Below are 26754 nucleotides of genomic sequence, written 5' to 3'. Positions count from 1 at the left end.
TTGAAGGTTATATGCGTTCCTGGCAGTCTGTGATTAAACTGCTACTGGCTTTGCTGAAGGGGCTCATTTTCCTATACTCATGCTTCTAGCTGATCTCTTATGAAATTCTGGAGTGGAACAAGTCACTTACTATAGCTTCTCATTGGATTTCAGATGATTTTTAGGTCTGATATAGACTTTTAAGTTTTAGCTGATATGTGGGAATTAAGACAGTCTGACTTCATTCAGGTAACAATTTTGGCATGAAGTCCCTTTTCCCTTTTAAATATTACAATCTCTAGAAACCATATTTGATAATTTATACACTACTTTCCTGAAAATTTTCTACAGTTATTTTTAAGGCTCCCTCCTTAGAACTGGGCTTCAAATTAAAACAGGCAATACCATACAATATCATTCAAGAAACATGGTTATACCAGAAAAATGCTAAACATCTAATCAGGAGACCTTAGTTTTCTCTTTGCTGTCAATCACAAAATTCTTGTATCTTATCTTGTATCTCATCAATCATTAAGTGGTGGGGGAAATACTCACATTAATTGATTCAATTGGGCCAAACTCTTCTAACAGACTGGCAACATCCTGCTGAGTAGTTCTTTTGTCTAGCTGTCCCACCCAGAGTGTAGTACTACAAACTTAAAGGAAAAACAATTTTTAAAAATTTAAGGAAAAATGATTTTAAAACAAAATACATAACTATAATCTCATTCAAAATATTCCTGATATATATTTATATTTATCTCAATGCAATTTGAAAGTAATTATTTGCTTTATATAAGTCACAGTAAGATTCCTAAATAACAACTTTCCCCTGCATGTTTCAAATAATTAATTGTATAAAATTAGATTTAAACATTTTGAAAACAGATTTACTTAACAGAATAAGAAATAACTACGTTGTTTTAGACCTATATCAAAGATTATATTCTTTTATTATTTAAGTATTTATTATTTAAGTAAAGAGATTTAAGTAACATCATAATGCTGCAGAAATTCTATTTTTTACAAATAGATGATACCAATAAGTTACTGCATAACTATGTTCAAAACAAGTTTCACAATGTTCAGACCAAAAAAAAGAGATGTGGTTCATTTAATAAGTAGAAGCTATTTCTACCAAAATCCTTTATTCAGTCATGCTGTAGAATTATAGAGCTGAGAGAACAACCTTAAACTGTCTTATGTAAAATGCATGAAAACAGGTAGCTCTGAAGGACAGGACATAAAATGATGTTGAGGAAAAAAAGTGAAAAGAACAATGAATGAGAATCTACTTAATTAGATACCAATTTTGGGGGGGAAATCACTTTCACCTATGAAACTCCATGTTTTTTTCACATTTTCAAGTGGTCATTGAATAGGCAACATGCTGAGGTAGAGAAGAAAAGCCAGATTTTTAGTTCACTGAGTGTCAAAATAGATACTCTAGTCTAGCTAGAGTAATTACAGTAATTAAAGAAAGCTTGCGGCAAACAAAGGTTAGTAAAAAGGTACACACTAATGTGCCCCCCCCCCGAAAAAAATAATGAATTTCCCAGTGAATAAAGGCTGGAATGTTCTTCATTTGGGAAATTAAACTTACTTAGATTACAAGAATAAACCCAAGGTAAGACTAATAAATAAGGCTTAACAATACTTTAATGAAGGAAGGTATTTGTACCCAGGTGTTTATATTTGTTCAAATTCTGTTGTATGTTATATGTTAACTTAAGTTTGTAGTAGCCTGTCTCTTCCTTTTTGCTTTAATGCAGCTTATTACTTCATCCTTCCAAATAGTTTATAAATCACAGAATCACATTTTAAAAATGATTTACACAATCTTCATGAAGATTTATTAAAAAAAAAATAAGATAATCAAAGTTTACTAGAAGGTGCACTAATCCTGAGATTTGGTTGGTTACACCTGAAGAAAATAAAACCAACTGGTTTCCCAATAATCCAGATGCCTAAACTGCAAGAACTAAGTTTGGAAGTCATTAATCAGCTTTTGTAATTTACAAAATTTATAGCCTTACAAACTCCAAACCATAAAACAATGTCAAATTCCACATGAATAACATCACAGTGAAAAGTGATTCTAACATACATATTTTTTGTAAAAACCTATTAATTTTCAAGTGACCATAAATGCTTTCATTTTAACACCTAAGAAAATTATCTAATTTGCACACTGTGGAAACTCAAAAATTTGTTTAATCGATAAAATGTTGAAAAGACACTGCTCTCCCAGAATTGGAACTCAAATACTATCATTCCATGTGCTATTCATTCAACTAACATTTAAATACCTATTATGTCTAAAGCACTGTTAAGAGTCAACGGCAGCTGTCACGGAGCTTAAAATCTAGTGTGTATTTATGTATAGATTTGTGTGCATTTGTGTATATACAGGGTATCCCAAAACTCTAAGAGCAGTTTTAAGCTTAATAAACTATAAGCTTTAAACTGCACTGAGGCTTATAGAAGTTAAATGACTTTTCAAGGGTCACACAATTAATTAGTGTCTGAGGCACTAATTAATGAAATGAGGTCTTCCTGAATCCAAGTGCCCCACTCTGCCCACTACACTACCTAGTTTTGGGCACACACAGTCCTCTATGCCTAGAATGGTTTCTGTTTCTTCTTTGAAAATCCTTTTCCTTCTTCAAGGCCTCACTCAGATGCAACCTTCTCCAAGAAGCTTTTCCCAATTCCTACACCCAACTAGAAATTCCAGTCTAACTTCCCATTAGAATACATGTGTGCATATGTATCTATGTAGGTATGTAATATACACACATAGATTCTAACTGTGTGTACACATCATACATACAGGTGGTCTCCAGTCTCGGTGCAGTTTTAAGCTTGATAAGCTATAAAGCTTAAAACAGATTATTTTGTATAAATATTAGGTATTTTGAGGCAGGATTTGAGAACTCAAGACTTGCAGCACTAATCCACTATACTATTCAACTGTTATTTACTTTGCCTTTTAGGAAGTTTCTACTTCCTTCTTCCCAAATCCCTGTGGTTCAATCACATACTACAGTAAAAATGATAAGTCTGTAGTACTTTCATTCCCGTTCAGGTCAGCCCTACTTCTCTGCACTATGTCCACTGAAATTTCACCCCCACATTATTTATTAAACCTCCCCCCCTAGTTTTCTCCACAATTATGCTTGCTTCCTTCTCTAGTGCTGACTACCGTTCTCATACTGTGTTAATACATCTAGCCTCAGGAGCAGGTCATTTGATTCCCTTTTGCTTCTATTATTCAGGAAATTCTTCTTAAGAGATGCACTCCTCCATCTATTACTCATTAAGGTTGTTCTCTCAGCTCTATAATTCTATAGCATGACTGAATAAAGGATTTTGGTAGAAATAGCTTCTACTTATTAAATGAACCACATCTCTTTTTTTTGGTCTGAACATTGTGAAACTTGTTTTGAACATAGTTATGCAATAACTTATTGGTATCATTTATAGGCAGTGGGGCTAAGTGACTTGCCCAAGGTCACACATCTAGTAAGTGTCAAGTGTCTGAGGCCGGATTTGAGCTCAGGTCCTCCAGACTCCAAGGCTGGTGCTCTATGCACTGCGCCACCTAGCTGCCCCCATTTATTATGATTCTAAACAGACTCTTGCTGTGATCACTTATGGACCTATTTCATTCTTGCTTTTTCTTTTACCACTTATTAATTGTGTGACCATGAGCAGGACTCTTACTTGATAAGCCTCAGTTTCTCATCTGGAAAAAATACCTGTGGTATTACACATTCACAAGGTTGTTATGAGGATCAAATGAGATAATGCATAAAAAGTATTTTGAAAATATTCTCTTAGAATACCATGGAAATGTCAGCTAAGGAGTTTGGCATCTGGCTCAGTCTTCTCCTACCCTGCCCTTATCTTTGATCATTTCATGTTGATGTACCTGGTGTGCCCTCAATCTTTTTTTCAACTCTAAAGACCTTCTTTATCCATCTGACTTAGATACAGCATTCAAAACTGTGCCATCTTGAACTATGGAATTTTTCCCTCAGATCTTACTCTCATGTACTTCTACCTCTAACTCACTGGGCATATATGACAGGACCTCCAGTATCTGCATTCTTCTAGTCTACCAATTTTTTATTTTTGTCTCCACTTTTTACTCACCCACACAATACTTAATCCTTGCAATTTGGCTTCTAACCACACCAACTCAACTGAGCTTAAAGGTCATCAATAATCTCTTAATTAGTAAATCCAATGTTCTTTAAAAACGTATTATGAACTATACAATCAAACACGAACATTTCCATATGCAAAGGATTGTATATGAAACTGTGAATTTGTTAATACAGCTTATTTTAAAATGTATGTTACATTTAATATAGTAGTACCAACTTTGCCTTGCTTTGATATGTACCCTTTTTGAAATTTTTAATTCTCTCCTAACCCTAGAGTTCAAATGTTTCATTGATTTTTCTCTTTATTTTTAAAAAATCTCCTTCCCAAGTAAAGGCACATCCTTCTAACTCCTTTTCACAGTTGCACCCCCAACTTCCCCAATGCTATCTCTGTTATATATATTCTCTTGGTGATCTCACCTGCTAAGGATTAAATTATCTTCTCTAGACAGATAAGCTCCAATTATGTAACTATACTTGCTAGATATTGCCAACTGGACATGACCTACTATTAATTCAAATTCACAATATAATATTTATACACATAAATATATATACTCTAAACCCTGCCCTTCTCAAAGCTCCATTTTTGCATGTTACCATTCTCCTAGTGACCAAAGTTATTAAGCTAGAGTCATTCCTCTCCCTCAACTCACCCCTCCCACACACAATCAAATCAGCTGTCAGAGCCTATCTTACCTCCACAATATCTCTTGCATCTTTCTCCATTTTTCTACTTGCCTAACCATCACATCTAAAGAAGGAACTCACTACCTTTCACTTGGGCTACTATAAAAACTACTTCAATTAGTTTCTCAGCCCTGGTTTGGCATCCATTCAATCCAATTTGCTCTTCCCAAGGTGAACGTTGTATCCTATCATATCCTTGCCTAAAAAGCCTTTCGTGTGTGGGAGTTCTTAACTAACCTGACATCCATGTACTTGTTTTTTAAGAGAAAATTTTGATAACTCTATTTCAACATAACATTTCCCTTCTAATGCTATGTATTTTATTTTATGCATTTTAAATGTATTTTAAAAAAAAGGTTTCGGGGCAGCTAGGTGACGTAGAGGATAGAGCACCAGCCCTGAAGTCAGGAGGGCCTGAGTTCAAATCTGGCCTCAGACAAAACACTTGACACTTACTAGCTGTGTGACTCTGTGCAAGTCACTTAACCCCAACTGCCTAAAAATTAAAAAAAAAAAAAAGGTTTCATACTGCCCAAGGGGTCCATGGAATTTTTTGTTTCTTCAAAGATGAAGTCAGGTGCTACCTCTTCCATGAAACCTTCCATGATTCCTTTACCCCTCTTCCCCTCTGTTGCTAAAATTATCCTAAGGAAGAAACAAATAGTTTCACAGTACTTTAATCTTTAAAACAAGTTATCCTGAAATTAAGAGATTATGATATAAGCTAAGATTTGCAAAGTTTTTGTATTGCATGAAGTTAATATGGGAGGTTCCATGGAAAGAAAGCACGGTCACAGCAGGAATATTCATTTGCTCACTTCTCATGCTGTCTACTTTCTATCCCCAAACCTAAAAAACAAACCACTTATTCCAACTTCATCACATAAAAATACTACAGAAAAAGTCTGATAACTTCAAAAAGTTTGGAGAGACTTACCGCTAGCAGTTTCTGGCTTAATCTGAGGAAGCCCCTTTTGTCTGCGCTCTCTTTCTCTCTCTCGTTCTCGCCTCTCCTGGGACCGGGATCGAGGAGAATGCCTGCGCCTCTCTCGGGACCGTGAGCGAGAACGCCTATGACGAGACCTTCGAGATCTAGAACCAGATCTTGATCTCCTTCTTTTGGGTGACCTAATATTTATTAGAGGATGGAATGAATACACAAATTCTCTCTCTCAGAAGTTTTAAGCTGAGTAATGTAACTCAGTGGTTAGGAATAAAGATTTGATAACTGTGAGTTTCTTAAAGTTTTTAAAATATATTAAAAGTTGCATACGATTGATTTTTTTTAGCCAGAGACCAAATACAATTTTGTTAAGCATAATAAAGCATCCTATATACTTTTTGTACATATTTATTTTCATCACCAACATACTCCATTACTTTAACTCCTAAAGTTTTTCTTCCCCTTTTTATCTGTACTAAGACAAAAAGCATTCTTTTAAATTTTATTTACCAGTATAATTATTTAAGAAGTTGATACTATGATTTTCTAGTGTGATACACTGTAACTTATAAAGGACATGTATTGGTCATGTCAGACTACCTTGATTAGTAAGTTTTTTAAAAGATTCCATGTCATTTTTGGGAGGCATTTCAAACTCAATCTATGTTCATATGCCAATGCCTTACCATGTTTCTGGAAGACAAATTAATACTTTTCAATATGACTAACAAAAGATGATAATAATAGCCATTTTCAAGTTTTATACAAACATACATGCATATATGTATATATAAGAATTATACCCAGCAAATTATATGCAATACATGTAACATTCACTTTCCATGTAACTAAATGTTATCTAATTTATAGATACACATTTGGTTACAAGTAGATAGATCATATATATACATGTATGTATATGTATAGATGTGCATGTGTGTGAGCGCACGCGCACACATATCTCATCACTAACTAGATTCTAGATTCAACTCCAGGATTATCTTTTGTATGCCTCCCCCAGGATAAGCCAATCATCTGACATCTCATCACTATGCAGACTGACTTAGCTTTTGAAACAATTTTTAAGCTCTTTTAGTTGTCTGGAAGGCAAAGAAATAAACTTCTTCAAAAGCCTTCCTTTATAAAGTGCTCAGAACTTTCTAGGTAACTTTTCATTTTCCATTAGGGGATCTACCTGGTTTTGACTAGAGGAGTATCATATATCCTTGCACTGGGTACCCTATGGTGGCACTTTCCCGCCTCCTTTACTGCATTATTATCTTCCTCCATTAGACTATAATCTCCTTAAAGGTAGGGCCTGTCTTTCTTTTTTTCTTATTTGTATGTCTAGTACATAGTAGATGCTTAATAAATGTTTATTGAAGTGAATAAATTGCGTACATATAAAATATAATCAATTGCATACATATAAAATATAATCAATCTACTTCCAATGTAACCAAATTTATCCTTGAATTAAAGAAAGCAAAATTTTTAACAGGTATTAGAGAAAAGAAAAGGCTTAAATTTGGATTAATACAAAGTTCCTGTACCTTTGGGTTTTCTCTTCAATTTCAACGGAAAAGTTATCATGCTTCCACTTATCTAAATACTTTAGATAGATGGGTCTTTTATAGCTTATAGGGGAAAAGAGAATACCTGCAAAAGTAGCACTGCTCAAACAGTTTGGGAGCAAGGTATGTGGAGAGCTATTTGGGAACTGAGAAAAATCCAAACCAGCCAAAAGCCTGAAAATGCACAGAGAACAAAGGAAACCTACATGCAGTTTGGTTCTTTCCTTGTATCCCACTGCATACTATCAATCTATGGTGTTCCCTTAACATACAGCTTAGTCCTAGGGTACTTCACACTGAAGGTAATCTTTTTTTTTTTTTTGGTGAGGCAATCAGGGTTAAGTGACTTGCCCAGGGTCACACAGCTAGTAAGTGTTAAGTGTCTGAGGCTGGATTTGAACTCAGGTCCTCCTGACTCCAAGACCAGAGCTCCATGCACTGCGCCACCTAGCTGCCCCACGAAGGTAATCTTTATCGCACAAGACACTACTGAGTCTCTAATCACACTTCTACCATTCTCCCTCATACTGCTTCTTACAGAAATAAAATGGATTAATTTTACATCATAATAATCCATTTTACATCATGCCAGACATACATCCTTGTGAGCTGCTTGGAAAATGCAGGTTCAAGGTAAATGTGAATGTGTTATTTCTATTCAGTAGTTCCACAAATTTGTTTTTATCTTCCACAAGAATTAAAATCTGTGAAATGAACTGAAAGGTTTTATGAGATCTGTATTTAAAGTATACCCATGAATTTTTTGTGTCTTAAGTTTCTTCAGTAGATGAAACAAACCAATGCCCTATACCTGAAACCAATCAAAAGGACCATTTCTAGAAGGGACATTACTCACATTTTGTTACCTAAGACACAAACCTTACCTGACTTTTATTTTATGGAATTTCCCTGGAACAATGACCCAGTGAGAAAGAAAGCCTGACCTCCTGTTTGCTTATGAATATTCCTTGCCCCAAACACATCCAGGTACATGTGAGTCTAATGCTATAAATCCTAGAGGGACTAAGCAGCAGGTAGCAGCATCTTGTTAATATTTCATTCACACACAATAAATTCCCTTCATTATGTATTTGACACAAATACCTTCCCTATCATCTACACCATGTCCAACATATAGCAATCCCTCTTCCTCAAATCTTTATACCCCATCGTTGACATGTAAGTAGCATAAACTCTATATAGTGTGTCACACACTACTTCTAACTTATAACTCTTGAAACCTATGTCTATCCTTGTTTCATATTAACTCCCAAGTCTCCTGGATATTTCCTATAATTGTGGTTTTGCAAACCCACATTTATTGGATCCAACAATATTTCAAGGCCCAATTTGTTTAGAAAAAGTGAAAGCAAACTGATTTAAAACTTTTTCATCTCAAAGTATTCACTCCTTGAAAATTATGTTATTTATATTCCCCTCACCTTGATGCTGACCTAGATCTTGATTTTCTGTTTTCAGAAACATGCCGCTTAGTTTCTTGAACACAAGGCTGCTCCACCTCCATTTCCTTTAAAATAAATAAAGTCCAATTTAAAATGAGGGGAACAAAACTTATGAGCATAAGGTTATATCCTATCAAGTATCAGACAAGAGACCTTGCTTCTTGAAACACTTCTCTTTGAATGAATCACCACTTAAAGGCCAAGCAATTTTTTTTAACTACCTGCCAGAAAGAAAATTATTTAACCAATTAGAAAATGAAAGATCATCCTTTCCTCTGTATGCCAAAACATTACTAAAGCACAATTTAACAAAGTAAAATTGTCAGTGTATTTTGATACACTTTGATAATAATATTAAAGACTATTCAAAACATTCTTTTAATTAAAACCATGTGTAAATGAGCACAACGTAGAATCCAAAATATTTCAAGACATGACAGGTAAACCCTAAGCAAATGTGGAAAACTACTCAAAGCCATTTTATAGTAAAATTTTAGCTATTTCTACCTTGAGCTGAAGGACTTATTTTGATTAGTTCAAAGCAGCATTAACTTGTTTCTCACTATTATTAAACTTTCAAATTTTTTTACAAGTGAAATAACTAATGTATAGCTCTAAATAATGCGTGGCAGTTGGTCAAAATACAATTACATATTTAAAGGGCAGAATCTGCAAAAATGCAAATTTTGCATATGAAACTTTACAATTCTATTACTTAATTATCTGGAATGATTTTTCACCTGTTGATGTACTTTCTGCATATGTGGTTCGTTTTGTGCCTGGAATGAAGTTTGGTAAGGTTGTTGCACAGGTGGTGCTGGAGGAATCACAGGCTGAGCCATAGGAGGAAATGGAGGTGTAGGAAGTAGTCCAAACCCTGGCATTTGTCCATTAGGAGGGAGTGGGACCTTAAGGAAAAAAAGAGAGAGATCAAATTCCTTCGTTTTTGCCACAAAAAATTCAGAGAAACCAAGAGTTATTACCTGTATAATCAGCACTAAATCTAGAGTGCAGAAAAAAATTCAACTGTTTTATATACAACAACTTATTCCAAATATCATAAATATCATGACATAAAGCCTGCATAGTAGTTTCTCTCTACACGATGTTCAAAAATGTAATTAAACATACATGCAAATTTAAATTTATACACACTCATACATGCATGCATACATAACACACATATGTATACATAAAAAAATCAAACAAATGTTTAAAGGTCTGTGGTAACGATAACATTCTTACTGTAGTCTTATAAAACTTTCTGGCACATAATAGGTGCTTAATAAATAGTTAATGACTGATGATAACTTTCAGGGTTTTGAATACCACAATTACAATTAAATTTAAAAATGACAGGTATTATAATAAAAAGTAAAATTTAACATGTATCTGTTTTTGATCTGTAATTAAGTCTTAATAGAGGCATCAATTAAACCTAGAAACATTTTTTATTAATTCTAAACATTTATTAGTGGAAATTGTTAGAAAAAAATCAGAAAAATCCATTCGTAAGAGATGAAAATCACTGAAATTAGTTCTCCCTTCAAATTTTCCAGCACAACTTTTATAGAAGGAGTTTTTGTGTCATGGACTTCCCTGGAAGTCTGGTGAAGTCTAAGTAGCCCTTCTCAGAACAATGTTTTAAAATGCTTAAAATACACAGGAATATAAAGAAAACCAATGATAATGAGATAGTAAAGAAGAAATGAAGTTCACAGACGATTCTCAAATCAAGAACCACTACTCCAGATGAACTAGGACTGGCCATGATCTAGACAAGAAAATGTACCTAGTTAAATAAACTTTTTGAAACCCTCTCAAACTAGGTTCTTGTGATTTACTGGGAATAGTATCATAAAATACACAGATTCCTAATAATTTTCAGAGCTATCTTACATTTTGATTTTTAGCATACAATTACAGTGTAAAGGTTTAGCTCTGAAGTTTAACAACCAGTTGTTAGTTAAAACCTAAAAACTTTCAGCAAAAGAATTCTAAGTGTAATAAAAGATAAACCAATAGAACAAGGTAACCATTCAAGCTTCTTTTATTTCAGTAAATGAAAAGATTTTTAAGATTCCATAAAACCACTGTATTAAAGAACAGCAATCCATGAAATAGATACAATATCCACTTCAACTCCTTTAAACCAAATCTTCAGTAAAAAATAAAAGAACCTCTTTGCATATCAACAAGGAAATCACCAAAGTCACTTAGGATTCTGTAAACAAGGGTTAGGTCAACAAGTATTTATTACGTATCTATTAGTCTAACAAACGGAATTACAAGCAAACAACTATGTACAAACAAGGTATATACAGGAGGTTCTCTCTGAGGGAAGACAAGATTAAGGAAGATTGGGCCACAATGTACCATGACTAACTCTGACAGACTCCTCTCCTCTCAGCAATGCAAAGATCCAAGACACCTCCAAAGGACTAATGAAGGAAAATGCTGTCCATATCCAGAAATAGAACTATGTAGTCTGAATAAATACTGATCTCGTTTTTTCTCCTTTGTTTTTGTTTTTTCATTCTCATGGTTTTTCCCATTGGTTCTAATTCTCCTTTACAATATGACTAATGTGAAAATAGGTTCAATATAAATGTATGTATATGTAGAGCCGTCTTGTTGTGGGGGGAGCATAAGGATGGGGAGAAAATTTGGAACTCAAATCTTAAGGAAGTGAATGTTGAAAACTAAAAATAAATAAATATTTTAAAAAAGAGAAAAAAGGGAAAAAAATAGTAAGATTAAGGCTTCTTGCAGAAGGTGGGGACAATTAACCTTCAAGACCTGAAGGAAGCTCAAGCGTAAAAAATACGTTTCCTTCAATATTACATAAAATGTTTAAAATTATAGGAATCTCTTTATGTGATAGAAATACGGTCTTGATAATTAAATCAGAGAGAAAAATCAGAGAAACAAACGATGGACCAAACATTCCTAATGAACAAATTATATAAAAATATAATTTTTAAAATATTTACAAATAGGCTACAACAACATATTAGAAAGATTATACACCATGACTAAATTAGCTTAATATCATAAAAGCACAGTCGGTTCAACATAAAAAAGATGATAAATATAATAATGTTAATAAAAACCACACGATTATGCCAGTGAATGCTAAAGACTTTTGATAAAATAAAAAATTCATTTTTTTTGTTTGAAACTGTTTGAAACTCTAAAATTGGTAATAATTAGATTATTTCCTAAGTGTAATAACAAATAACTATCTAAAACCAAGAGCATACATTCATCATATGTGATGCAGAAAAATTAAGAGGCCTTTTAAAATTAGATCAAAGATAAAGTAAGGATATCTATTGCTACTACTATTCAACATTTTTCTAGAAATGCTAGAAAGAAATCAATGAATAAACATGGACAAAGAAGAAACAAAAATTATTACTTTTTGTAGATGATATGAATTACTTAAAAAGTCAACTAAAAAACTGAAACAATATATTCAGCCAAATAGTAGAAAATTATACATACATCATTAGCATTCCTGCATATTACCAGCAGTGGGCAGCTAAGTGGCACAATGGATAACATATTGGGCATGGAGTCAGGAAGACCTGAGTTCAAATTTGGCTTCAGAAACTTAGTAGCTGTGTCACCCTGGGCAAGTCACTTAACCCTGTCTGCCTCAGTTTCCTCATCTGTAAAATGAGCTGGAGAAGGAAATGGCAAACCACTCCCGTTATCTTTGCCAATAAAATGCCAAATCAGGTCACAAAGAATTGGACAGGACTGAACAACAGTATCACCACCAAAACAAATTCCAGTAGCTGAGTTTCAAAGAAATATCTGAGAATGTTATCTACCAAAGCACACCCAGGATCTATAAAAATCTAACTATAAAAAACACTTTGGAGAACTAAAGACTTAAGGTTTTTTGGTTGTCTGTGTGTGTTTTTGCTGTACTATATTTCTCATAAGTCTTTTCTTTTTTTTAAAAAAATTATTCAATGGGAGGGAGAGGTGAATACTTGCTCAAAAAATTTTTTTTTAAAGCAAGTCTTAACATTTTTGTGTCATGGGCCCTATTTGTGGTATGGGGAAGCCCATAGACACCTTCTAAGGTTGTTTTTAAATTGCATAAAATAAAATACAGTCTGCAAAGGAAACCAATTACAATGAAATATACTTATTTAAATTATTTTAAAAACCAGTTCTGACTCCAGGTTAAGAACCTCTATTTTAAAGAATTCTGATGTCAATGGAATACAACTTTTTAAAATAATCTATTTTTCCTTAATGACATTCAACATTCACTTTCCCAGAATTTAGCTTCAGAAAATAATCCTGTTTTCAGTATTTCTAATTCATACTTTGTTACTAAATCATAAAATTTTAGAAAGAGGTCCCCACATGTCCCAGACCTAAATTTAAAATGCATAGGTCGTCTCTACCTGATGGTGTACTGGATCCTGTTGTACTCCCAACATTCTCTGCTGATAGGGATCTATATTTGGAAGCTGTGAATATGCTGACTGCTGCATGCCATCTCCTGGAAATCCACTAGAAAGAAAAACAGAATGCTGTCTGGAGCAGCCCAATAACCATAGCAATGAAATTGTGAAGCAGAATTAATATTAAGAGTAAGGATTTGGACTAATATAGCTTCCTAAGATTACGTCTACCTGTGAATAGTAATCAATACAAACAATTTCTTAATTTTTCTCTATTATGGTATAATGAAAAGGGTACTGAAACTTGGGAGTCAAGAGATCTGTTCTCCAATAGACCAGCTCTGTAATCAAAGGTAAGTCACTTCATTTCTCGAGTTTGTAAAGTGGAGATAATTATAACTAATATCTACTTCTCAGAGCTGTTGAGGGATTCAAAAGAGATAGGGTATCTATTGTAACTTTTAAGCCTTAAACACTACATAAAGGTCATCTATTCTTGTTGTCCTACATTATTCAATATAGTAAGTACTATTAAAAATATGTCTCTGACATGTAATATTACCTATGTTAAATTTTATAAAATTTGATAATTAACAGCAAGATATAATGAAAAAATGATTTTGTATGTTTATATAGAGAAATTAGCCTTTTCTAAGACTTCTGAATAATAATCTTCACTTTGTTATTCTTTAAGTAGCCTTAAGTCACTTACAATGGAGGCTGAGGAAGAGAAGGAGAAACAGAAGAATCTTCTTTCTTTGATTCTTCAGCAGCTTCTGGCTCATCATCATAATCAAATCTATCTAATAACTTCTGGAAAAAAATAATTATTTTTCAATGCTTTTTTTTAAAAAAAAATCAACATTTGTCTCATATTATGATTCATATAATACTACAACTATTTTACATGTTTTTTAGAATAAAATCTTACCTTGGAACCCAGAAATATAAAATGCAATATATACCTATACACATATTAATTTAAAGTATACTTTGATACCAAATCTTCTGGTAGCAAAATAGCTAATTTCAAAATTAATAAGAAACTCAGAAAGTCAGTTTTTAAAAAATACATAAAATGACACTAATTGAGCAAATTGTACTTACTTTGCATGCCTATAGAAACTAGATGCTGTGTTATTAAAACAATATTTAAGCAACAAAACATAGTGACTCTGCTTGTTTTAAAATTATAGGCCAAGAGTAAAAAATCAGGAAAATTAAAAAAAAATACAAGATACTAGTACTATATGGGTTTATTTGGGGGGGGGGCATTGGTGAATATAAATATAAATACATATATGTATAAATGTAAATATAAATATACATACACACATATACACATACATACAAACATACATACATACACACACAATAACACTAAAAAGTCAATCTTATTTTATGGAAAGTAAATAATTCACATATTGGTTCTTTCCAGAAACATAGCAAACGACTTTCAGCTGCTTTCTCAAATAAAAATATTCCCTCCGTAAAGATAAAGTGGCAATAGCATCATGTAATGGAAACATTTTCTGGTTTAAAAAAATGAATTATTACACACTTAGTGAAAATTGATAAAAGCCAACTATTCTATAGACATAATCCTCACAAAGAATACACCTGATCCTCTTTACTGACCTATATGAGAGGTGGGCATCCTCTCATATGCCCATCAGCATGTAACTACCAACAAAATTAATGTATTATGTATACACCTATACTTAACCTATTCAACTTCCTTTTGGAATAATCTTTGTCCTTAGCTAAAAAACATTTGTGACATAACTTTTTTAAAATTATAATTTATTTTTAACATTCTTTTTTTCATTTTAAATGTGGAATACAGAATTTTCTACCTCCCTCCAGTCTCTCCCCCAATACCAAACAATACCAATTTTATATGTGAAATCATGCAAAACATATTTCCATTGTGATATAACTTCTAATGCCAATGTGTGCAATAGGATTAATACCTTCCTCTGAAATTCAAGCAATAAAATGAAATTGAGATTAAAAATACTTAGAAGGGAGCACATATGTCCAAAGAGAAGTTGTTAGTTCATTATTTCTAAAAATAGCTATTGATATCAAGAATCAGCTACAACAAAAACACCCAAATTAAATCTGTGATAAAATCTGAAATGAGTTATTTATATACACTTTTGGAATATACTAACAGGATGTTTTAGGGGAGCAAATTAGCCCTTCTAATCAGATTTTGATTTTACAATTATTAAAATTATTCTATAATCCTTGTGCATATAGACTAATAATATGGGCAAGATGGTGCAGAAGGCTGCTGAGTAGTAGAAAGAAGTCAGCCTGTGAAAATAATGATAAATTTCTGTGGGCAATAAAGTGGGGTTCAATAGCTCAAACATTGAGAGCTGATTGAAAAATTAAGGGAAATGGCCTACCTTATCAAATGTAGTTTTTTGCTCAGGTTGGGGAAAGGAAGCTTTTTGCTCTGGTGGTTGTGTCGTTGTAGTCTTCAACTGAGCTGTTATAGCTTGAACCTGAGCCATCACAGAATTATCAATGGCTGGAGACTGGGGTTTTGAAGGTTGTTGGAAAGTTTGAAGAATTTGCTGAAGCTTAACAAATGAGAAATTCAATAAGCTATATGCTGGTAGGTGCATAGTATAAAAAAGCATTATTAAGAAATACAATGAATAGTGAGACAAATTAATACAGGTAGGGAAACTAAATAGATTCTATGTTTCTGCTTGATAAGGTTTTTTACATTGCTCTGTTTTGCATGGGAAAAGAGTGTACAGCAAAGGTAGAAAGGCAAAGAGCAAAAGGTTCGTGCTCTCTTAAATCAAATTGTAAGGGAAAAAAAGTAATGAATGGATTGGTACCCCTTCATTTCTTTTCATACATGTTCTATCATCTCGTGTTCCTATAAATTTAGCTCTCTCAACAAAACTGCATCACTAGCAACCCTCATCAATGTAAGGTGGCTCCTTTGATATTTTTCCCCTGGCGTAGTGCCTTGCACATAGTAAATATTTATTAAATGTTTGTTTTTGTTAAAATTACAATGACTTTTACAAACAGCATGTTCTTTTGTGTGCTTGAGTTTTAATTAGCTTACCTGTTGTCCTTGGGTTGTCTGAAATAACTGGGCCACTGCTGCGAAAGCATCTGAGCTTGGCAATTGTGGCATAGTTGGTACTGAGTTTGTAGTGACTTGTGGAGTTTCAGAAGAAACTTTTATTGGGGGTGGAGGTGAACCTACAAAAAAAGAAATAGAAAACCAAAACATCTTCGTAATAGTACTTAAAATTTTATCATTACTGGAGTAGTTATATTAGTCCTCAACAACTGCATTCTTCTGACACAAATATTTTATCGATTAAAAAGAAAGAGTATGTAATTTAATTCACCAAATATATTCTAAGGTATGGAATTTTATGTTTTAACAAATATAAATAAAGTAACAATAATTACTAGCTTTTATTCTAATAAGTCTAGTAGGGTATCAATTTTAGCATATTCAGTTATATGTCTGAGTATTGAGAACCCAAGCACGGAAGAATTTCACAAATACACGAATCCAGTCTGTAGTTATCAAACTACAAAACAAAACAAAATCGTACATCCTTGAAGTTGAGGCAAAGACATATGCTTCACAAAAATCACCGCATTAAGTAAATTCACAGGTTAACATTTTAAATTATCATACCTTCATTATTAGTAACATTTTCTGGCACCGAGGCAGCACTAGTAGCTCCTGCTGCCATGTCCAAAAGAGGCTGAATAATTTCAATTTTGAACACTCCATTTTTTTGCCAAAGGTTCAGAACACGAACTATTTTACTCTGGGGGGGAGAAGGAAAAAAAGACATGTAATAAATATGTGTCACCAATAAGACATTTTAAAATATTTGTCATGAAAATATTTAAAGTAAAAGCAATAACATTTATATCAATACGGAAAGAATCTTTTCCTACCATACAAATGGATAAAGCATGGATTAAGTATTAGATTTGGAGTCAGGAAAACCCAAGTTCAAATCTGACCTAAGACACTTAAAACCTCTGTGACCCTGAGCAAGTCTGTTTTGCCAGTGTTTCTTTATTTGTAAAATGGGAGTGAATAATAGCACCTATCTCTCAGAGGGTTTGTGAGGATCAAATGAGATAATATTTGCAAAGCACTTTGCAAACCTTAAAGAAAAACTAGTTATTATTCATTAAATGGAATAATAATGGATTTGATTATATAAGAAGATTTTGGATAACAATATGTGTGTGCGCATGCACTCACACAAATCAAGAAAAGTATATACAAAAAATCTTTATGGCAATACTCCTTAACATGGAAAGGAGCTATGATTACATCAGTGGTATGGCGTGGTAGCTAAATCTTAGGGAGATAATTTTATTTATCTAAGAAAAATATACAGGGAAACATCTTGTCCAATGTCAAAGAGTTAGCGAAGTTTCAGATACGAAATCAAGCTCAACATTTTCCCCAGAATGCCAGTCTGCTATGGTCATTATGAAAGTCAAATGGCAAACATCTGAAAAAAAATCTATCATATACAACTATCAAAGTAATATCCACTTCTAAATAGAAATGATCAAAATATGTGAGCAATTTTCATAGAATAAAATGCAAACTATAATAAACACACACCCCAAAAGTTGTACAAACTTCTTAATAATCTGAAGAAACATAAAGTGACTTTATAATACCACGTTATAACCATCAAGTTGATAAAACCAGATAAAAAAGAATGAGATTCAATATTACAAGGGATATAGGAGAAGACAGTCTTAAACATTCCTGCTGACACTATAAATTGGTTCTAGCCTTGTGGGAAACAACCTGGCCATACGAGCTACAAAACTGATGATACTCTGCAAACCAAGAATCACAATAAAAGATCTACATATACAAACATCCATAGCTACTTTATGATAGCAAAAATGAGAATATCTTACACGTTTAATGATTGGACTTGAATTAGAATATGTACAGAACAAGCCCAAAATAAATACACACACACATCCCACACACTTTATAAATACAGACATAAAAGAAGTCACATGGGAAATGGGAGCAAAAAATCTTATTGCTATTGTTAAATAATTATATTAGATTTTAAACAAATGATAGAAAATTATATTAATGATATATAATTAATTATGTATTGTGTTAATATATTAACTAAATCATATTTTGGGTTCAATTCTATTTTTTGTTTGTATTTTTAAAGTGTGTTAATGAGTACTTCTGGCCAACATGAAAGGAAGCAGGCTGATCAGCTCCCCTAACAAAATCCTAAAAATTAGCAACAGGTCAAATGACAATTAAGAAATCCAATGAGGAACTAAAATGATTTCTTTTATCTCAAAACTGCATAAAATCCAGCCAGAAGCCAACACAAAATAGGAAGCAGGGGTGCCAGCAAGACTAATAATACCAGCACAGGCAAATAAGCTGGAAGCCTGCTAGTGCAATCAAAGAAGGACTAGTCTATGTATAGAGGCAGAAAGAATAGAGGGCACTTCCAGAAAGCCTCAGAGTAGTGGGAATCGACAACAAGGTCCCTGGAAACTACCAGAGCAATAGAGAAATGCAGCTATGGTACCGACCACTGCTACCAAGGCAACACTCAAATGAGAACACCCCAAGGTTCAAAGGCCCCTAAAACTTATGAGATAGCACAGAGGTTTCTGAATGCTCAACAATATGAACCTCAAAGTAGGGAGGGACCCTAAACCTAGGAGGTAGAGGTCAGTATAAAAACCCAGGGAAGATGAAATAGGGCTGAATGCATCAAGGGGCTGTGCCTAGCCCTGGCATAAAGCCGCAATTTAGGAACTAAGACCAGAGAGATGAGTAAACAAAAGAAGACACCGACCTCTATAAAGAATTATTGTAGATCCAAAGATGCCCAAAGACCCCAACCTAGGAGTGAATAACTCCATAACAACTGCAAGCAGGGACTCAAAGGAAAAAATGGATTTTCCATAAGGACTACATGAATACCTAGAAAAAAATGAAGCAAGAGATAAAATATGAAATAAAAGCTACATAGGAAAGAATTGGAAGGAGAATAAACAGCATAGAAGAGAAAATGGCAAAACTTACCCAAGTAACAGACTCTCTGAAAATCAGGAAAGATCAAAAAGAAACTAATGACTTCATAAGACAGCAAGAAATATTAGAAAAAAATCAAAAGATTGGAAAATGTTAGATATCTGAAGTTTAAAAAATCCAACAGAAAACAGGTCGATGAGAGAGAATTTAAGAATCAATGAACTCGATAAAAAAAATAATTTTTTTAAAGGTCTGGACACTATGTTTCAAGAAATCATGAATTACAACTGCTTAATATCTATTAGAACCTTACAGCAAAGTCAGCAAATTAACAAGCACTCATTAAGCATTCACTATATTCTGAGATCTGCTAAGTACCGACGATACAAAGAAAGGCAAAAACATAGTTCCACTTTCAAGAAGCCCACTTTCTAATAAGAGAGAGTACAGGCAACAACAAAAAACAAACAAAACTGGGTACATACAAGATATATAAAATGTAAATGGGAGGTGAAGTTGAAAGAGAAGGTACTACCAGAGGGAGGCAGGAGGGAATGGAAAAGATCACTTGAAAAGGGTAGTATTTGACATGAATCTTGAAGGAAGCCAATACAGAGATGTGGGGAGGAAGAGCATCCCAGGCAAGGAGGCAAGCCAGTTAGAAAACACAGCATCAAGAGATAGGGTATCATGTTCAAGAAACAGCAAGGAAGCCACTATCACGGAATCACAGGGAACATGGACTCAAGCACTAAGAACACTGGTAAGGTAAGAAAAGGCCCAATGATGACAAAAGACTGTACATTTTATAACTGAGGTAATGAGGATACCCTAGAATTTATTATTCAGTAAGGGTAGGAGATAAAATTGTCAAATCTACGCTTTAAGATCACTTTGACAGCCAAGTACAAGATACACTGGAGTAGCGGGAAAGTCAAGGAAGCCAATCAGAAGGGTACCGAATTATTCTAGGTGTGAAAGTGAGGAGAACCTGTACCAGGGTGTTAGCTATGCAAGTCGAGAGAAGAGATCATACGAGGTGTTAAGAAGGCTGAAAAAATGACAAGTCTTGGCATTTGCATCTGGGATGAAATCACAGGAGGACTGAAGATTAACACTGAGCCTGGGTGACTAGGAGTATTGATGGTACCCTCAACAGTAATAGGGAAGTTCAAGAGAAGAGAGGGTTAATGAACATGTTAATTAACTTTGAGGTGTCCAATAGGCATTTTATATTTACAAGAATGGAGGGCAAGAAGAAATTAGGGCTAAATATAGATATGAGAATCATCTACATAGAAATAACTGAATCTGGAGCTCTGCTTCCAGAAGTCAAGATAGCGCAATAAGAAGTAAGTTGCTCTCACCCTCCCTTATTAACCTCTGAAAGACCAGAAAGTACTGCCCCAGGAAACCTGGAACAGCTGAACCAGCAGAAAGGCAGGTTGCAGCAGTCTGGTAGCTCAGGAAGCTTGGGGGATTAATGGGAAAGATCACTCTCGCTCTGGGGGAGGGGGAGCAGTACAGAAAGGGAGAAATCCCAGCAAGTTAGCAGAAAGCCCCACCTCAGCCTACCAGGGGGAGATCTTGAACCCCAGAGTGGTGGAGCAGGCAAGCACCAACACTAGGATCCCCCAGTGCCTCAGTATGGGCAGGGGAACCAGTGGAAACTGGCTTAGAAAAACTACCATGTGCCACGGAGTTTTCCAGGAACCAAGTTTCCTGGTGCCTCAGTAGAATGCTGGGAAGCACAACGTCAAGAAGGAAAGCTCCAGGTGGAGAAAGATCCTGCAGCAGCAAAACATCCATCTACAAGGCCCAGGTGAGCAGGAGCCAAGGAGTGCAAGGCCTGGGTGAGCAGGAACCAAAGAAAGGAGTAAGTAGGCATCTTCCAAGGGCCAGGCTTTCCACCCCTACCCTTAGAGTTCCAGTGTTACTGATTGCAGTCCATCACCAGGTAAGCTACCAGAACCCTACAGCCCCCAACTGCCAGCATCTGAGGACCCAGCACACAAAACCAGTGACCAGGCCCCAGCTCCCAGTACAAGAAGCTTGGATCAGTGCCCCCTGCTCCTCAGCAGGAGACCTCATTTTTTTTTTTTAAGGACAGGAAATAAGTAAACACTATGAGCAAAAAGAAATACACAATGACCATAGATTCTTATTATGGGGACAGGGAAGATCAAGACAGTAATTCAGAAGAGGACAACATTGTCAATAAACCCACATTGGAAATGGTCAAAGGATATGAACAGACAGTTCTCAGATGAAGAAACTAAAGCCATCTATAGTCATACGAAAAAATGCTCTAAATCGTTATTGATTAGAGAAATGCAAATCAAAACAACTCTGAGGTACCACATCATACCTATCAAATTGGCCAACATGACAAAACAGGAAAATGATAAATGTTGGAGAAGATGAGGAAAAATTGGAACACTAATGCATTGTTGGCAGAGTTGTGAAATGATCCAACCATTCTGGAGAACAATTTGGAACTATGCCCAAAGGACTACAAAAATGTGCATACCCTTTGATCTAGCAATAGCACTTCTAGGGCTATATCTCAAAGAGATCAAACAAATGGGAAAAGGATCCACATGTACAAAAATATTTATAGCAGCTCTTTTTGGGGTGGCAAAGAATTAGAAATTGAGAGGATGCCCATTAACTGGGGAATGGCTGAGTAAGTTGTGGTATATGAATGTAATGGAATACTATTGTGCTATAAGAAATGAATAAACATGACTTCAGAAAAACCTGGAAAGACTTATATGGTCTGATGCTGAGTGAAGTGAGCAGAACCAAGAGGTCTTTGTACACAATAACAGCCATGTTATGTGATGACTAATATTGTTAAACTGAACTGTTCTCAGCATTACAAGGATCTAAGACATCTCTAGAGGCCTCGGGATGGAAAATGCTGTCCATATCCAAAGAAAGAACTATGGAAGTCGAATCGCTATCACTTATTTTTACCTTCTGTTGAGTTTTGTTTCATCTTTCTGATGGTTCCTCCTATTGGTTTTAATTTTTACTCACAACTTCACTAACATGAAAATATGTTTAAAAGGAATGTAAATGTAAAGCCTATATCAGATTGTGTACCATCTTAGGGAGAAAGGGAGAGAAAAATTTTCAACTCAAAAGCATATGGAAGTGATTGTTGATAAATCAAAATAAATTAATAAAATTTAAAAACAAAACAAACAAAAAAAACCCCCACCTCAGAAACCTCAAATGGGAACATGAACTGGTCTGAAGCCCAAAAAGCCTTCGTGAAAGAGCTCAAGAAGGATTTTAAAAGTCAAATAAGAGAGGTAGAAGAAAAATTGGGAAAAGAAATGAGAAGTATGCAAGAGAGCCAACAGCTTGGAAGGCCAAAAATTAACTGTAGAAAACAAGTCTTTAAAAAACACAATTGGCCAACTGGAAAAAAAGTCCATTGATGAAAACGAGTCCCTGAAAAATACAACTGGCCAACTGGAAATAAAGTACGCTGAAAAAAACAACTCCTTAAAAAGCAGAATTGGCCAAACAGAAAAGGAGGCTCAAAAACTTACTGAGAACTCCTTAAAAAAGTAAAATGGGCCAAATGGAAAAGGAGGTACAAAATCTAATAGAAGAAAACAATGTTAAAAATTAGAATTGGCTAAGTAGAAGATAGTGACTCTATAAGAGAGTGAGAATCAGTCAAACAGAAATAAAAGAATGAAATAACAGATGAAAACGTAAAATATCTCATTGATAAAATAACTGACCTGGAAAATAGATCCAGGAGAGACAATTTAAAAATTACTGTCTACCTCAAAACCATGATGATTTTTAAAAAGAGTCTGGAGAGCATCTTTCAGGAAATCGTCAAGGAAAACTGCCCTGAGGTCTTAGAACCAAAGGGTAAAATAGTCATAGAAAGAATCCACTGATCACCTCCTGAAAGAGATCTCAAATTGAAAACGAAGGAATATAGTAGCCAAATTCCAAAATTACCAGGTCAAAGAGAAAATACTGCAAGTACCCAGAAAGAAACAATTTAAATATCATGGAACTACAGTCAGGATTTCGCACAAACTTGCAGCTTCTACATTAAAAGATGGTAGGATATGGAATACGACATTCCATATGGCAAAGGAGCTTGGATTACAACCAAGGATCAACTACCCAGCAAAAATGAGCATACTCTTTTAGGGAAGGACATGGATATTCAACAAAATAGGGGACTTCCAAACCTTCCTGATAAAAAGACTAGAGCTCAACAGAAAATTTGATCTTCAAATACAAGACTCAAGAGATACATAAAAAGGTAAACGGGACAGAAAAAAACATTATTAATAAAAGAAACTGTTTACATTACTACAAGAGAAGATGACTCTTGTAACTCTTGAGAACTGTACTGCTATTATACCATTTTAAAGGGATATACATAGACAGAGGGGGTGGGTATAAACTGACTTTGATGTAATGACAAAAAAAATCTAATTAAGTAGATTAAATAGATCTAAGTAAGTGGATTAATCAGATCTAATTAAGGGATTGTACTGGGAGAAAAGGAAAGGAGGCAGACAAGGGTAAATTACATTATGGGAAAAGGCACAAAAACCTATTATAATAGAGGGAAAGAAGGGAGGGAGATGAGCATTGTTTGAACCTTATTCTCATCAGATTTGGCTGAAGGAGGGAATAACATAATCAAATAGGTATAGAAATCTAACTTGCCATATAGCAAGTAGGAGCGGAAAGGGGAAAGAAAAGGGAGAGGATGGATAGAAGGGAAGGAAGAAGTAGTAAGAGTAAAGAGGGAGAAAAAGGAGGGGGGCTAATAAAAAGGAGGTGGGACTGAGGGAGCTGGTGGTCAAAAGCAAAACATTAGTGAGGAGGAAAAGAGAGAAAGGAGAAAGAAATGCATAAATGGGAGGGAAAGACACAGATAGTAATCATAACTGAATGTAAATGGGAGGAACTCTCCCATAAAATGGAAGCAGATAGCAGAATGGATTAAAAACCATAATCCTACAATATGCTGTTTACAGGAAAACATATTTGAAACAGAGGGATACACACAGGATAAAGGTTAAAGGCTGGAACAGAATATATTATGCTTCAGGTGAAGTAAAAAAAAGCAGGGGCAGCAATCCTGATCTCAGACAAAGCAAAAGCAAAACTAGATCTTATCAAAAGAGATAAGGATGGAAACTACAGCCTGCTAAAAGGCACCATAGACAATGAAGAGTAATATCATTACTAAACATATATGCACCAAATGGTACAGCATCCAAATTCTTACAGGAGAAGTTCTGGGAGTTACAGGAAGAAATAGACAGCAAAACTATACTGGTGGGGGATCCTGAACCGCCCCCTCTCTGCGCTAGATAAATCTAACCACAAAATAAACAAGAAAGAAGTTGAGGTTGTGAACAGAATTTTAGAAAAGTTACATATGGTAGACCTCTAAAGAAAATTAAATGGGGATAGAAAGGAATATACTTTTTCCTCAGTGGTCTAGGGCATAAAAACCTCACAGCCCAATGCAGAAAGGCAGAAATATTAAATGCATTCTTTTCAGATCATGATGCAATAAAAATTATATGTAATAAAGGGCCATGGAAAGATAGACTAAAAATTTAATTGGAAATGAAATTATCTAATTTTAAAGAATGAATGGGTCAAACAACAAATAGTAGAAACAATGTAATAACTTCACTCAAGAGAATGACAATAATGAGACAACATACCAAAACTCATGGGATGGAGCAAAAGCAGTTCTTAGGGGCAGTTATATACCTCTAAATGCTTACACAAATAAAACAGAGAAAGAGGAGATCAATGAATTGAGGGTGCAACTAAAAAAACTAGAAAAAGAATAAATTAAAAATCTTCAATTAAATACCAAATTAGAAATACTGAAAACCAAAGGCAAGATTAATAAAATTGAAATTAAGAAAACTATTGAACTAATAAATAAAACTAAGAGCTGGTTTTATGAAAGAAAAAAAACAATAAAATAGATAAACTTTTGGTAATTTAATTAAAAAAAGAAAGAAGAAATAACTGAATCCATGAGAGCGGATGACATCACCAAATGAAACAATGTAAAGGGAAATGGGAAGAGGGTCCAGAAAGGAGCCTTAGGTGGCACTCATGCTTTGTAGAGAATAATACAATGAAAACAGGGGGGGAAAGCATCTGGGAGAAGTGGGTACTTGATTGACAGGGTCAAAAACTGCAGAGGTCAAGAAAGACGAGGACTGAGAAATAGCCCTTTTGGATCTGACAATTAAGAGCTCACTGGTAATTACGGAGAAAGCAGTTCCAATTTGGCCTAGAAATACAGTAAATCTAATAGGGAAATAACTGGGGATAGGAAGTCAAGTGGAAGGATGACACTCAAGAAGGTATAATCAAAAATACAACAAACTTCTTAATTCTGAAGGAAATGGTAAAAGAAAAAAAATGAAAAGAACCAGAATTTGAAGGGTGCGGGTGTCCCTTAATTAGGGGATAGCAGAACAAAATTGTGAGAAATTAATATAATAGAATATTATTAAATCATAAAGAAATGAGGAAAGATAATTTCAGAGAATCCTAGATAATATGGATTGATATAGAATGAAGTGTATTTATACAAGGACAATAACACTGTAAAGAAAATCAACTGATATGCGATGACCAACCACGTCTCCCGAGGATCTGTGATGAAAGCATGTTAATATCTTACCTCACTGAAAGAGAGCTGATGCACTCAAGCTGAATAAAGAGATTTATTACCTTTTGGGAAATAGCCATTGTGTGGATTCATTTCGCATGCTGTGTATTTGTTGCAAGGGTTTGGTTCTCCACCTCTTTGTCTCTCATTTTTTTAACTAGAGGGATGTTGGCAGAGAGAGGATGTATTGGCACTAGTGATACCAAAGAAAAGAGTGCTATCGGGGAAAAATAAAATTTAAATATATATATATGTGTGTGTATGTGTACACACACATACACACACACACGACTGAAATTTTAAAGGGAAGCACAGCCAAGCTAGACAACCTGAAAGAAGCTGCATTATAAGGTAGAGATTCAGTTTCATAAGCAATCTTTTTCTGTTCTGGTGTGAACAGGGAAATGATGCTTAATTTGAAATTTAAGTTCAGAATAAAAAAATAAAAAATAAAAAGCTAAGTATACTATTTAAGGATTTTTTAAAATATCAAATAAATCATTGAATCAACAAATATTTACTAGCCATTTATGTACCAAGACTGTATTAGGTACCAGCATAGGTGATACAAAAACCAAATATGTAACGTATTTCATATTCATATTAAAAAATATTCTTCCCTGAAAACAGGAATAGCTGAACAAATGACTATGATAAACGACTATGATGGAATATTACTATGCTATGGGGAATGGCAAATAAAACAGATCAGAAAGAGAAACATGAGAGAAATTGTATAAACTGATGC

The 26754-nt window shown here is 34.4% G+C and overlaps 1 protein-coding gene across 6 annotated transcripts in view; it reads right to left on the bottom strand.

Annotated features, from left to right (window-relative positions):
* Positions 1–26754, bottom strand: part of SCAF4 (SR-related CTD associated factor 4) — a 111904-nt gene that overhangs the window by 37311 nt on the left and 47839 nt on the right. For 2 of the 6 annotated variants that reach the window (XM_078146536.1, XM_078146535.1), the window contains exons 5-13: positions 16937–17072; positions 16346–16485; positions 15666–15842; positions 13961–14061; positions 13249–13357; positions 9562–9729; positions 8813–8886; positions 5779–5969; positions 535–635 (exon numbers count right to left, since the gene is read on the bottom strand). In XM_078146536.1, the coding sequence (XP_078002662.1) occupies positions 535–635; positions 5779–5969; positions 8813–8886; positions 9562–9729; positions 13249–13357; positions 13961–14061; positions 15666–15842; positions 16346–16485; positions 16937–17072 (1197 nt within the window). Of the gene's footprint in view, positions 1–534; positions 636–5778; positions 5970–8800; positions 8887–9561; positions 9730–13248; positions 13358–13960; positions 14062–15665; positions 15843–16345; positions 16486–16936; positions 17073–26754 lie in introns of all 6 variants that reach the window. The other 4 variants (XM_020995989.2, XM_020995991.2, XM_020995990.2 and 1 more) reach the window with 3 other exon arrangements.

The sequence above is a fragment of the Phascolarctos cinereus genome, unplaced genomic scaffold (assembly GCF_003287225.1).
Source record: "Phascolarctos cinereus isolate Bilbo 61053 unplaced genomic scaffold, phaCin_HiC Scaffold_726;HRSCAF=1367, whole genome shotgun sequence".
In the NCBI taxonomy this organism is placed as follows: Eukaryota; Metazoa; Chordata; class Mammalia; order Diprotodontia; family Phascolarctidae; genus Phascolarctos; species Phascolarctos cinereus.
Note: the sequence above shows the minus strand (reverse complement) of the source record. Positions and strands in the feature narration are given on the sequence as shown.